This window comes from Lactuca serriola, chromosome 7, assembly GCF_051521515.1.
Source record: "Lactuca serriola cultivar US96UC23 chromosome 7, Lser_US96UC23_V15, whole genome shotgun sequence".
Taxonomy (NCBI): Eukaryota; Viridiplantae; Streptophyta; class Magnoliopsida; order Asterales; family Asteraceae; genus Lactuca; species Lactuca serriola.
The window spans coordinates 94,554,919-94,567,904 of NC_136414.1; the positions used below are offsets into that span (position 1 = coordinate 94,554,919).

The window sequence follows — 12,986 nt, forward strand, 5'->3', positions numbered from 1 at the left end:
ACATCTCTAGGAGCTGAAGAGCTCCCAGCTTCAAAAGTGGTTCTCGAATGTTCACAATCATAAGAAGTTGTGGTGGTCGGAGTCGTGGTTGATGTAGTAAGTACGAGCTGAACAGTTTGGTTCTGTTCCTGAATCAGTACCCCTGGCCTTGGATCATGTCTTCTTCTTTTTAAGGAAGGCACTAAGGTATGTGTCTTAATTGGATCACATACAGATGCAACAAATGTAGGAATTTCAACATTTAGGGAGGAAGCCTTGAAGTTGAATCCATAGGATTGGAAGTGTCGGTAGTCTGATCAACAAGCGGAGGCATTGTTTCTTGAAAATCATCTATACATTTCTCTGTTGTGTGTTGCATAACATCATCGTAATCATTGAAGAACGAGTCCAGGTCCTCGTGTGATGGGAAATAATTGTCTACAAAATCAAGATCGAGCTCTATATCGTCATGATGGGACAAATTAGCTCCAAAAATGGAATCATCATCATCAAAACCCTCATCATCATTATCATCATCATCATCTTCACTTCTGCTGAAATCACTCTGCACATGCACCGATGTCAAATCATGTTCCTCGGCCAAAATTGCAACAGGAGGAACTCTATTCTCTCCATGGTCGGACACAATTATCACATCGTCGTCTACTGTCATATGATCAGATGACTCATGAGACACAAAAGCTTCACTAGACTCTGCAAACATGCCAAATTTCTCCTGAGGGTATTTTCCTTGAAAAGTAACTTTACCCTTATGGTTTTGCTTGATCAACCCAATGGTATTTGGTCCAAGAGACTTCATGTCCAAGGTTTCACCTTCTTTAGTGATCTCCACAAACTGCTCATCGATAATTATTTGGAGAAACCTTGGATACATCAAAAACTTGTCTCTTGTCTTTCCTTTTATGTTCACAACAAGTTCATCCAGAATAAACTATGAGAAGTTAAAGCCAAGTCCAGCAACAAGAGCAGCAATAGGTCCTGTGTTTCTTAACAAGATCTCATCTGCATCAGACCTTCTTCCTGAAATGCAACTTACAAAAACATGAGCCATAAACCTCTAATAAGGTGGTAATAGCTTCTTTAAGGTAGGAGGAAATTCACCCTCATAACCCATTTTGCCTAGGAGCTCTTGAGCTTAATCCAATTCAATCTCTGTTGGAAAGCTTGATTCGTTGCCAATCTTCAGGACATCTCTGATTATTTGCTCTGTAGCAGTGATCTTGCATCCTTTAACGTGAGCTTCAACGAACACAGAGCCATCATTCCCTTTCTTTACTGTTGTAGATTTCTAGAATTCTCTTATTAGACGTTGATAAATTGTTGGATTCAAAGTTAGAGCTGTGGCCAAGCAACATCCATTTAAGCCATGAATCATGGACTTGAATTCACTTTGAGCAACAGGTCAAGTAGTAAGATTGCCAGATTGCGATTTTCTACAAATTTGAGTTCTGCCATTTTGACCTACATGAACCGAGTCAAGTGAGAAAACAGAGTATTTGAAAAATAAGACATATGTTTTGTGCAAAAAGATGTAATTTTGGTTTTAATTTCAAACAAAATTGAGTTTTCAGCTGGAAGAGGGTTTACGGCTGTAAACGAGTTTACGACAGTGAGCCCTTCATTAGTTGTAAACGCCGATAATCCTATTTTTTTTATTTTAGCTTCGATCCAACGATGGTTTTATGTTAGAACATCTTTGTGATGGTCAAAATGCAGATACCTACACGTTCGAACTGTTAATTTTGAGATTAAGCACGAATTTTGGTGAGTCGGTGAACAGTGAATTGAGAGAGAAAGTGTAGTTTACGGTCGTAAATTCAAAAGTGGGCATAAATGTTTTTACAGCCGGAAACTGTGCTATATATACCGGACCCATGGGCTGCACCACTCTTAATTCCATGTCCAATACCACAAACTATTTTAAAAATAATACATTTTGAGGAATTTTTTTAAAACACTAAAATAAAATAAAACAAAATAAATTCTAAAAATTTAAACTAAAATAAAATTAAATTTTAATTTTTAATTTTTAGCAAAATAAAATTAAAAATAAAATAGAATAGCAATAAGATTGAAAATATTGAAAGATTAACACAAATTTCTCTTTCACCAAGGCTAATAGAATGTTGTGAGACTGGGATCAAAGTTCTTAGACAACATCCGTTTGTCAGTACCTTCTCCTTCATGAATATATTTGGTCGATCGCCGGTATAGTGGTCCACTTAAGCAAGAAAGATTGAGACAAAATTAGGATGTACTACAAGTGACAAGACACTGTGACTTTTTAACAAAATTCCTAATGACCATTCATCTGATGATGACCAGGGATATTCTTGTCCACCTAAGTCAAGCAGCGAGATCTACAAACAACCTATTTATTGATTGATTTTAGATGTATTAGAACATGTTTCCTGCTTCCTGATATACCCCAAAAATCGAGAACTTCTGAGATATTCCTTACTTTAGGTGAGGAGATAATTATTATGGGAGAAGACAGATTTAGAGTGCATATGTTGTACACCCAGGTCGGATCTTCTGATCACGTAGAGGGTGAAACATATGTCTAACTAGATTCAAAGGTATTGAGAAATATAATGGTGCATATGTTGTGTACCAGCTCGGATTATCAGTCACGCAGAGGAGACAACATATGGCTAACAGGTAGAAAGAATGGCATAGAAACGTATGCAGAGAGACAGAGTTGCATATGTTGTAGTCCAGGTCGGATCTTTCGATCACATAGAGAAGGCAACATATGACTAACAGAAAGAAAGCAAGAAAATAATATCCTGCATACCTATCTTATCGGAATTTCCCGGCCGTCCCGTCAACATCGGAATTAAGGACAACGTACATACATCGAGGAAAAGTTAAGCCGCGGTTCTAGATACAAATTATTTAATTTAATCTGTAGATTCCCATCTATATCTCCCTGCTCAACCTATCCAAGTGTCATGTTGTCAGGCTAAATGGATCAGTGTAGGTCAAGATTTGTCAAGTCATTTGACTCCTTAAGTTCATCTATGTCTAGTCAATTCCAAATTAAAACTTTCGTGCCTACCACCGCATCGAACACAGAGCCTAGACAATTCAACTTTGATACTTTACACAAATTCAAATTACCTATTATCACCAAGTTTATATCACTTCCCCACACAATATCTACAAGGCAGGAATAACACACAATATTTTTGGGTTTTTTAAAATTTTCGATAAAAAATAAAGCAGAAAAAATATTTTTGAATTTTTGAATTATTTTAAAATTTTATGTTTTGGTTTTTGTTTATTTCCCCCCCCCCCCCTAAATTTGTGCATGGGAGAGAATAAAAACTAAATGGACAAATTTAAAATAACCGAAAAACAAAAAGTTATTCCTCAAAACACAACATTTTCAAAAATCCAACAAGCACATCGAACCAAGCTTTGTTAAAAGGTTTTGTGAACAAATCTGCCACATTATCAGCAGTGGGAACTTATTCCAACCAAATGAGCGAGTGCTCATAACAATCTCTGATAAAATGCACTTTGATATAGATGTGCTTAGTTTTTGAGTGTTGGACATGATTTTTGGCAATTTGAATTGCAACGTCATTGTCACAGAAGATAGGGGTTTCTAGAAAATTCAAACCGTAATCCAGGAGCTGATGTTGTATCCAGATTACTTGAGAACAACAAGTTGAAGCGGTTATATATTCTGCCTCTGCTGTTGAGGTGGAGACAATATGCGGTTTCTTGCACTGCCATGACACCAATGGATCACCGAGAAATTGACATCCTGCAGACGTTGATTTCCTGTCAAGCTCACAGCCTCCAAAATTACTGTCACCAAAACATGTAAATCAAATTCGGAATTTTTAGAATACCAAAGACCCAATTTTGGGCTGCCTTTGAGGTACCGAAAGATTCTTTTGACAGCAATAAGATGTGAAAGTTTTGGATTAGTCGGATGTCGTGCGCATTGATAAACTGTGAACATGATGTCTGGCCTTCTTGCGGTTAAGTACATCAACGATCTGATTATTGATTTGTAGTCGATCTGATCTATGGATTTGACATCAATATCTAGAGTCAACAGTGGTCTCTCAACCATTGGCGTCGGTGCAAGTTTTGTATCTCGAAACCCGAACTTCTCTAGCATATCTTCAACATACTTAGCTTGATGTAGCAGAATCCCGTTTCATTGTTGTTTGACCTGAAGCCACAAAAACATGGTCATCTCCCCCAAGGAACTCATCTCGAACCTCTTCTTCATAACGTTTTCGAAATCTTTGCACATTTTGAACTCGTCGACCCAAAAATGATATCATCGACATAGATTTAAACAAGAATTTGATCGGAACCAACATGTTTAATGAATAAGGTTTGATCAATTATCCCCTGCGAATAGCCATGCTCGAGCAAATACTTCGTAAGGGTAGCATACCACGCCCTTGGAGCTTGGTGTAACCCATATAAAGCTTTGTCCAAGTTGTAGATGTGATTCGGAAATTTTGAATTGACAAACCTAGGAGGTTGATCAACATAGATCTCTTCCTTCACAGCACCGTACAAGAAGGCACTCTTGTTGTCCATATGGTAAACCATGAAGTTCATGTAAGAAGCATATGCATGGAAGATGCGAATAGCCTCCAAGCGAGCTACCGGAGCAAAAACTCTGGTGTAGTTAAGACCCTCAATCTGACGAAATCCACGTATAACCAATCGAGCCTTATTTCGCACAATAACCCCTGAATCATCTTGCTTGTTTCGATATACCCAATGTGTGTCGAGTGAATTCTTGCCCTTAGGTAATTCAACCAGCTTCCAAACCCCAAGATTTTCAAATTGATTAAATTCTTGATGCATAGCATCCACCCAACTGGACTCATTCAAAGTCATTTGAATATTCTTTGGCTCTATTTAAGATATGAAGCAAGAATAGAGACATGCATTTACATCTCCACTTCGACTTCGTGTTCTAACACCATCACCCAGCTAGCCAATGACGTGTTCAATCTGGTGATCGCGTTGAATTTTGGAAGGTAGCTCCTGGCTGATGTCATTGAGTGATATAGGAAGATTGTGAATATTGACAAATCCATCATCTGCTGATTGATCCACCTCAGATGGTCTAGGATCATGAGAGGAACTCGCTACGAACTCATTAACAATCGGATCGGGAAAGATAAGTTTCATAAACGTTTGAGTAGCAGCGGAAGCATCTCTTCACATAAACTCTATTTCATCAGGAGTAAGGGGAGTAGCATCAGCATCTTGATTGTTTTCTTTATTCTGAGAACCGGAAAAATTACTTGGAACAAATGAATCCACTGAAGGAGTCTTAGAAGACACCACAGGTGGTCTGTAAATAACTTCTTCGTCCTCATCCTCAATCATAGTCTTCGAGCCAGAATAGGAACCAAATAGATCATCTGAAAACACATTGAGCGATTTAAACCGAGATGTATAGTCAAACAGCCAATCTGGGCCGACTCTAGCATCCGTCTCGTTCTCCTCCAACCAGCGCACGTTGAAGGATTCCACGATTTTCTTTGTCTTCTTATTGTAGACCCTATACGTCGTGCGAGCAGCATACCCCACAAAATAATAGTCGTCAGATTTTGCATTGAATTTTGGGTTGGAATCCAGATGAAGGAGGGTGCAAGGACAGCCAAATATATGGACGTAACTAACAGATGGTTTGTAACCATAGAGAATTTCGTACGGGGTCTTCATCTGAGCTTTGTTGATCAGTACACGATTTTGGATATAAAACGCCATATTAATCGCCTCGGCCTAAAAGAAGACTGGAAGTTTGGAGTCACATAACATTGTCCTTGCAGTATCTTTTAACGTCCGATTTCGCCGCTCAGCAACACCATTTTGATGCGGTGTGTGAGCAACACTAAACTGACGCAAAATCTCTTTTTCCTCACAAAAAGGATCAAGGACAACATTCTTGAATTTTGTCCTATTGTCAGTTCTTAGCGCCTTCACCCGTTGGTTGGTTTCGTTCTCTATCATCACAATCAACTTGTTAATCAAGTCAGTAACCCCAACTTTGTTGGATAGAAAGAAAACCCACGTGAATAGCGAGAAGTCGTCGATCACAACAAGACAATATGAATTTCTGTTGATGCTGAGGACGTTGACTGGACCAAATAAGTCCATATGTAGCAATTGGAGCACTTGGCTGATTGAATTGACCCTTTTTGGGTAGTTTTGGCTTTATGTGATGTTTTCCTTGAGTGCATGCCACACACTTTTCAAATGTGATGAAATCTTTGACAGGAAGCCCACACATTATTTTATTTTTAGCAAGTCGATTCAAGTTCTTTGCGTTGGCATGTCTGAGTCTTTGATGCCACAACATAGCATTGTGCTCTGCAACCTTTGAGAAAAGGCGAGTGACTTGTTCAGGAAGATTATTTTTCATGTCAATGATGTATGCATTGCCGTCCCATTTGTATTTAACAAGGATCCAATCATCTGGGATAACAATTCCTGGCTTAATAATTAAACATTCTTTATCTGTGAAATGTGTTGAGTAGCCCTTGTCATGGCTCTGAGAGACACTTAACAAACTGTGCTTTAACTCGGACGCATAATTGACATTCTCGAAATTCAGCTCTCCATTTGAAACAATTCCTTTCTGAGTGATTTTGCCACCATCTCCTCCCGCAAAGGAAACATATCCCCTATTAAAATTATGAATGTTGTACAGTTGGGAGATGTCTCCTGTCATGTGCCTAGAACAACCGTTGTCGAAATACCAACGTCTGGCAAAATTCCTCCGCAACTGTTCCTGCACAATGAGCGAGACATATTTAGTTTTGGGAACCCAGGTCATTACAGTCCTGGGTCTACCCTTCATGTTCACAGATTTATCCTTTTGTTTTTGTAACTTCACATCATATACATTTTGAAAGGAAGACGATGATTTGGAAATTAAAGATTTAGGCACCCATTCATAGTTAGGTTTTGAAATTTTTACAAGTGAATTAAGAACAATTTTCCTCTTCTTTGAGCGCTAAGATTTTCGGCTATGAGTAGTCAAAGTTCTAGACGCACCCTTTGACAAAATTGACCTTGGCTCAGCCATAGTCGATTTCGACAAAACACCTGTAGCGGATTTATATAAAACCTGTTTGTTCGGTTTAGGATTCGCCCATTTCTTATTATTATGAATTTTGCAATCATCTTCACGAAGACGAGATCTCAGAGACTTTCTAGTTAAAGGCCTTCCTCGAGACTCATTTTTTTCCTTGGTGTTGAAAAATGTACAAACATTCGGTTGGAACAATTTTGAGCAATATGACGGGTAGTACCACAGTTAAAACAAATTTGTTTATTTTCAGAAGATTTGGTATTGCCTTTTACAATTTTCATGCTCTTATTGACCTTCCTACTATTTCCACAAGTGCATGTGCATGATTCAGGTTGTGTGACAGGCATGGATGAAGTGGAAGTGCTAGTGACAGATTCAGATTTAGTAGAATTTACAAAATAACAGCACAACTATCAGAAGTTTTAATGTTTGACACCACATTATCACCATGTAAAACATCAGTCTTAACATCAAAAACAAGTTCATCATCTTTTGAAAAAGGAACAAAAAATTTAGACACACAATTATTATCAGAATCAATTCTTTCATTCTCCTGCTTTTCTTGGCTTACTAATGAGTCTGCATCGAAAGTAGAAACGTTAGTATCTAAATTCCTATCACTACAATCTGTTGCCTGTTCAGCAGCTGATTTACCATAAACCATAAATGGTTCACGATCAATCTCAACTTGAGTCAATGTAGAAGCAATGTAATTGTGATTGAAAGGGGGGGGGGGACACTTCCATAACCTATTCCTACTTGTTTCTGGTCCTTCCATCTCATTTGGTGTTCAATTATTGTTGCAACCTTTTCACTTGACACATCGAATTTTTTAAAGTTAATTTCAGCATTTGCAAAACGAGTCTTCAATGTGTCAAGCTCAGCGGTTACAACATCGAAGTCCATTTTAAGATATCTATAATGAACACACTTGTCACGATAACCTGATTGCAATTTCTTATAGTCATTTTTTTGGCCTCTAATTGGCCTTTAAATAGTTTTTGGCCTTTTCTTAATTGGTATCCCTCATACTTAAGTTCCTCAATTTCTCGTCGCATTAAATCAGCCTGTTCAGGCAAAAAAAAATTTAGTTTTAGTCCAAGCAGAAGAACAAGAAACTTCACTGACCTCAGAATTTTCAGGCTCTGGTGTATTCTAAACCATGAATGCAAACTAAAGATTCATCATCTCCTCCTCTGCATCTATCTCAGCTTCTCCTTGGGCATTGTCGTTGATTTGAGCATGATGCACATTTTTAGGTCCTGAGATGTTTAGGGAATGAATTTGGTCATCCCAATCAAATGACTATGCCACCACAACAAGATTCACAGCTTGATTGTTAGTTGTAGCTCCCTTGTTGTTGCCAGCTGTCACCATCATTCTTTTGTGATTTTTTCTTCTGTCAGGCTTTGGGCGATCTCTGGCAAAGTGCCAGGCTCATGATAGTTATAACAACGGAGCTTAGATTTGCTGAATCCCACTTTCTTCTCTTAATTCATTCCCCAGTTATTCTTGCCAGTCTTCTTGGAGAACTATTTTGCACAAAATACCGCCATAGCAATTTGTCAGGTTATATCCATTTCCTCTACATCTTCGGGGTGAATTTAATCCAAGTCGGCAAATGACAATTGAGGAGGTAGTTCACCTGCCACAAAAGCATTATAACAGTTAACCAGACCAGTTGCAAGAGCCAAGTTGTCTTCATTTTCTTTGGAAATATGAATTTGAGCAGGAGCTAGAACATTTGTCTTTGAAGAAGAAGCAAATTGGGGATATGGTTGGGGAGCAGCAAATGAAGGTTGAACAGCAAAGGATGATTGAAGAGGAAAAAATGATGACTGAGAAGCAGCAAAGGGTGGAACTTGAGGATTAGTGAAAGATGAGAAAGCATTGTTTGACTGAATTCCAAGATTTGAAGAAGAATAGGAATTAATGTGATTGATCTCTCTTTGTTTGTCATCCAGATCAAATGCTTTAATAATGGCCATGATTTCAGCCAAACTAAGTCGATTAAGGTCTTTTGTTTTCTTGATGATAGCTACATTCATATCCCAAGTTTTTGGAAGAGATTTTAGTAACTTCTTGTTCACTTCTGACCTTGACACAAAGACACCAGCTGAATTCATTTCAATGGTGAGTGTGATGAAGCGTTGAAGTTGAGCTTACAGAGTTTCTCCAAGGACATGATTAAACATGTTGAATTTATACCTCAACGTGTCTTGATGGCTCTGTTTCATGTCCTCATTTCCTTAAGACACCTCTATCAAGGCTTCGCACAGAGCTTTAGCATATTTGTATTGCCAAAACCCTATGCAATTTCAGGAGAAAGAGCCATATTGAGGGTAGCAAGTGCTCTTTCATATTGTTCAATCTTGTCGAATTCGTCATCAGTGTACTCTTCAATACCTTTGTCGATAATTATTTTGTCCCGACGTGTGGTGGTGATTCTGATGGGGGCCTTTCAAAATACATCTCCAAATTTTGAAATCTTTCATTTTGTTGTATTTCTCCATACGATACTTCCATTCTAGAAACCCATCAACAGACAGCAGACGGGGTATGCGAGTGGTAGTGCCCATAATAGAATCAAGTTCATGATGAGAATTTTGAGAATCCATTTTTAGTTTTCTGATTTTGATTAATTAATTTATATTATTAACTTGCAGAACCAAACGTTAGACTGTTTACGGCCATGAGTTTACGGTCGTAAGCTTGTTTGCGGCTGGAGGAGTTTACAACCGAAGGCTTGTTTACGGCCATACACAAGTTTCCTATCTTGGCAGATTATGGTCTTTTACAGATCAGCTGTTTACGACCGTAGAAAGATTTTACGACCGTACTCCCTTCAACAGTACAAACTGGAAACTTCCAGATAAAGGAAAAACACATGTTTTTTCATCAAATTGAATCCCTTTAGCTATGAAAACGTAGAATCGAGCCTTGATCAATTAATAGGTTGAAAATAATTTAACCTTGCTCTGATACCAATTGTATGGTCCCTAAACTGAGAATCCAAACAGTAATCAAACAGATATCAATCGAACAAACAGAGAGTGGAGTAGAAGACAGATTAATCCAAGCATGCACATGTTTTATATCAAATAAACGTCGGATACACCTTGGACTGTAAACTATAAGAGACACTATGCGATTCTTCAACAACTCTGACACACCCAATATATATGGGGTTTGTTGGTTGTAAACAGGTTTACGACCGTAAACCTGTTTTAGCCGTACACACAAAACTCAACCGTAAACTACAAAAAGTAAGCTAACATGACCATGATTTTCAATAAGACTTACACATATAATTGCCTAGCCTAAACCTCAAAATAATGACCTATCACAAACACATGTCCATCATGAAAACATATGTAGAGGTTAGAGAAAGAAATCAGGAAGAAGGACGAACAAAACCTCATCATGAAATAGGTCCTCATCAGGTTACTTTGAGTTTGTTGGAACATCTTTAACGTTTCGACCAACAAGTTCAACAAAATGCTCTTCATCCTTGCCTCTTTATTCGATCATTTGAAAGCCTAAGCCCCCACTATCAAAGCATACGATGCTCTCCCCAAGCAAATATATATGATATGTCATAGAGTATTCGAATGCTTATCCGAAGTTCAATCCAATGATATACTTTCCTCAGATGCCTGGCCTTTTAAAGAAAGAGGGAAAGAAGGACCTAGTCGAAAGGTTCGAAGCATTAAATGGAAACCTGCCTTGGAGTTTACTCTCCGAAATGAATCTGATGATGATGTTTTACTGGTCGAATCCATGGACCCTCCAACCAAAGATGCTGAAGAAGAAGAAGATGACGATTTAATCGCAATGTTGTAGGACTTCAAGCTCCAAGTTTCATTGTTATAATGAGCAAACAAATTCGTTGCTACAGGGAGCAAACAATTTCATTGCTAAAACTAGTATATAAGTTTCAAGTAATAAAAGTTCGTTGCTAGAGTGAGAAACAAAGTTCATTGCTATAATAAGTTAGCTAGCTTGAATGTATATGAGCAAAAAACGAGTTCACAACCAAGCCTATGATTGATTCCCTATCAAGATCTATGCTTATCGTTCCATAGATTATATGGTATCATGCACTCCAACAATTAGGCGAGTGAGGAGTTGTCAATTCTTAATAGCACTATCCATAATGAACATTGGCTTAAAGAGTTAATGGATGGAGTAAAGTGTAAGGGAAGGGACATAAGATGATAAGGCCTATGTTTCAAGTTGCATAGAAATACATAGCAAAATGTAGCAATCAAGTTTGATACAAATCAATTTAAATACAACGATCAATAAATAGTTTTTCGGACACAGTTTTCCACCCCAAAACATAAAAACCGAAAATAGAGGGAGTCATGAATACTCACAATGCTTTCAGATGATGCAAATGATTCCTTTGAACTAAGTTCCACTTGTACCACTATCGATTCCTACACGATGTTACACACTAATGAGTCTCTAACCGAAATCTAATACTTTTATACTTACTACTACAATAGAATTATCTCAATATTGTGTAAAAATTTAATATTGTTATGTTACAAACATTTTTCTATGAAATTTAGATTTCTATGAATCAATTTGTTGAATAACAAATTCAAGTGGAATTTCTCATTATTGATATGTTAAAATATAATGTTTTAAGAAGTGTTCCAATGATTAAATATTCAAAAACTAAATCAATTTAGTTTTATAATTTCCCAAAGTTTGTATATCAGTTTCAACTGAAGTCAAAGTTGTTCAGATAAATTTTCTTGAAAATTTGATTTATCTAACTATTTTTCACCGTTTTAATGCCTTGAATAATCATAAAATCATGGAAAAATACTAAATTATCATGAAAAATTCTTATAGTTCTTGTGTAATTGTTTTACAGTGTACATAATCTGGAAAAAATAATAAAATGTATTTTCAAATAGTTTAACATGATTTTTCTGATTTTTGTATATTTATTCTATCAAAATAGAGATAAATAGAAAACAGTTTCAAAACTTCTCCAAACTTTGTTTACTATTGTTATTACATATTTAAAAGCTTGGAAAATATAAAAGTTGGTTTCCATACAGTTTAGATATTTTCTTTGATTTTTTTGCTTAAATAAACATTAATTCGTGAATAATTATTAAACAGTTAAGGAAAATTACCAAGCTTTTTGTAAACTTCATATACAGTGTAAATAATCTGGGAAAAATACCAAAATTGATTTTTTAAATAGTGTAACGTGATTTTATGATTTTTGTGTGTTTATTTTAGCAAAAATAAAGATAATTAGAAAATAGTATGTAAAATCCCCCAACTTTTACATTTCGGTTTTATTAAACATATATAACATGGGAAAAAGGCCAATGGTGATTGTCATGTATAGGAGTCTGATTTTCATAATTCATGTGTATTTAATGAATAAAAATTTGAATAAATAGTAAAGAGTTAGGATAATTCTTGAAAAAAATTTTAAATTATTTGATGTATTATATAGTATGGGAAAAATATCAAGAGTCATTTTTATATAGTGGAGTTCGATTTTTGGATTTGTGAATATTTAATGTTATAAAAATATAACAAAAATAGCATACATCCAGCTTTTTATATAGCATCTTAATGTAATATAAGATGTTCTGGTAATTTTGATGAATTTTCGATGAGTAACTATTTTTCCCAATTTTAGTCTATCATAAAATCAAAAGTCATTGAAAAATATAAATACATTATGAAAAATCCCCAAAATATTTTTCTGATTATGAAACATGACCAAAAATTAGAAAAAGCAATTAAATGCTTTTTTAAAATCGTGGAACTTGGTTTTATGATTTATTTGAGTTAAACATAAAGAATAACATAAATCATAGAAAATAGTAACAAAAATTGATGAAACTTCGTGAGAGATGTT

At 36.3% G+C, this 12,986-nt stretch overlaps 1 protein-coding gene across 1 annotated transcript; it reads right to left on the reverse strand.

Annotated features, from left to right (window-relative positions):
• Positions 1-5,205: 5,205 nt before the first annotated feature.
• Positions 5,206-5,760, reverse strand: LOC145064228 (uncharacterized). Its single transcript, XM_079011713.1, has one exon. The coding sequence runs from the start codon at positions 5,758-5,760 to the stop codon at positions 5,206-5,208; it is 555 nt and encodes a 184-aa protein (XP_078867839.1).
• Positions 5,761-12,986: the final 7,226 nt, after the last annotated feature.

Excerpts from the sequence above, each read along its gene's own strand:
- LOC145064228 (XM_079011713.1), bottom strand. The coding sequence starts at position 5,760 with ATGGCGTTTTATATCCAAAATCGTGTACTGATCAACAAAGCTCAGATG.